The sequence below is a fragment of the Diabrotica virgifera genome, chromosome 2 (assembly GCF_917563875.1).
Source record: "Diabrotica virgifera virgifera chromosome 2, PGI_DIABVI_V3a".
Taxonomy (NCBI): Eukaryota; Metazoa; Arthropoda; class Insecta; order Coleoptera; family Chrysomelidae; genus Diabrotica; species Diabrotica virgifera.
Genome location: NC_065444.1, coordinates 128,850,669 through 128,852,915, shown reverse-complemented (window position 1 = coordinate 128,852,915; position 2,247 = coordinate 128,850,669). Strand labels below are relative to the sequence as shown.

General features: G+C 42.0%; 1 protein-coding gene across 1 annotated transcript; it reads right to left on the bottom strand.

Annotated features, from left to right (window-relative positions):
* Positions 1–539: 539 nt before the first annotated feature.
* Positions 540–1,298, bottom strand: LOC126880788 (uncharacterized). The gene has a single exon (XM_050644847.1). The coding sequence runs from the start codon at positions 1,296–1,298 to the stop codon at positions 540–542; it is 759 nt and encodes a 252-aa protein (XP_050500804.1).
* Between the last annotated feature and the right edge of the window lie 949 nt (positions 1,299–2,247).

The window sequence follows — 2,247 nt, the reverse complement described above, 5'->3', positions numbered from 1 at the left end:
CTACAATACGATTTCAACGCATAGTTACACGTGTACCTTGTCTTCCCTAGAGGACGTCTCAAACTTAACATAAGAAAAACATTTCTTTTCTTACACCCGATATACATAAGTACCTACAAAAAAGAAGTTTGAATAATAGTCCAGGAACCGAAACTTTTTACCTAGCAATTTTTACAGAATGGAACGGTTTGCTTGAAAATTTGAGAATAAGTAGTGGATAGTCCAAGGATCAAAATCTATATATGATGCCGAAAGGCGCTTTTACCATAAGGGTAGTGGCTACCCCATCTCGGGGGTGGAAATCTTTTATTATATTTTGACTCCAAAAGTTGGTAAAAACATAATTCTAAGCAAGAAATGTTCTATACATTTTTTTCATAAAATTAATAGTTTTCGATTTATTCGCTATCGAAAGTGTTAGTTTTATATCGAAAAAATCAATGTTTTTAATTAGTTTTCTGCTAATAACTCGTTGGTCTGGAAAACCTTCAACTCAGGGTAACAATTTTGATTCGCCATTTCAGACAAAGAGCTCACATCTACCGCACCGCGTTCGCAGATCTACTCCTGGCCTCGTCAACCAACTCCTGACATCTATGACCTTCTATGTTACAGTTCGCGAACCACAATTTACTCTCATTGCATTGTCTGGCGATGTGACCCTCTTCTCCGCATCTCCAACAACCCTTATGCTCGCTCTCTGCCTTACACTCCGCTCTTATGTGCCCAATTGCCTGGCATCTGTGGCATCTCGCAATGGAAACTCTTTCCTTTACTAGACAGGATATTATTCCCACCATCAGTCTCTCCCTCCGGATTAATCTCTCTGCTACGCAAAGTTCTACCTCTTCCCTGGCAATTTTGCCACCGTGTGACGGTCGAATGTCCTTCACCTCACCTTCGCACTTTCTCCCTGCAAAGTCCTCTATCGCATTCATCACGTCTTTCACCGTGGTTATCACGTACATGTCGATCAGGGAGATAATCTTTCTCGGCACTCCACCCTTCGTTACCGCTTTGGTAACACAGGTGTTGCCCGAGGAGACGATCCTCCTGACCTCCTCAGCCATCTCTCTTCCACCGTCCAATTCCAAAACCATGCCCTCACTTTTTGTTTTCCTCATTTGCTTTACCACTACATCTTTCCTCTCTCCCAGTCCCGTGCGAAGTCCTCGCACCATATCGGCAAAGGATTTATCCTTGGCCTTGCTTAGCACAACTACCCTGTTTTTGACAGCAGTTCTTCTCTCGCTCTCTTTCTCTCCGAACAGGGTCACCGTCAGGCTTCTGCCTCTCATTGCTCACTCCGACAGCTTGCGGGCTACCTCCATCTCCAAGGCTGTCGGAGCCCACACATTTACGCTGCTCCTTTCATCCTTCTCCATTTTTTCCGTCAACAATCTCATCGCTGACAGGAACTTGACAGAGTTCGGTTCCTCACCCTTGCCGAGGATGAGTTTGTGCGCGCGCCTTTCAATAGACACTCGCTTACCCTCCTCGTTGTCGTGGTGGGCGCTTACATATACAGTCCCCACGCCTGCGGTCTCGTTACCGGAAACAGAGGAGCTTGGCAGCTCCGATTCATATTCAACCTAACCTTACTAACTACGCTCTTAGTGTTACTTTTCCCTACATATCCCACTTTATCTTCTTTGTCTAGTTCTTTTGTCATCTGTCCTTTCGACTTCTCCTAAATGCAAGCAATTTGCAATTTGCAATTTCCTTCTTTTAGGCTTACCTATGTACCAACTTTACACTCTCACTTGTAAGACTACCAAAATGCCGAGACCTTATTCTGATTGTTTTAAACTGTTGTGGTGTCTTTAAACTTGAAAAGATTTTCGAATATTTGATGCCTGAATTCCTTTTCTATCCTCTTCATATCCAGCAAGATTTGGCAAACACACTACTAATGCAAACAATGTAAGGATCCTTACTGAAAGGATTGCCCTGCCAGCCAATTTATTATTGTCCTTACTTTGCTACTAGAAGGCACGAACTTTATATGGCAGGCTGCTAAAAAAATTTAACCATATATACAGGGTGTCCCGAAAAGATTGGTCATAAATTATACCACACATTCTGGAGTCAAAAATAGTTCGATTGAACCTAACTTACTTTAGTACAAATGTGCTCATAAAAAAAGTTACAGCCCTTTGAAGTTAGAAAATGAAAATCGATTTTTTTCAATATATCGAAAAGTGTTAGAGATTTTTTATTGAAAATGGGCATGTATCATTCTTATAG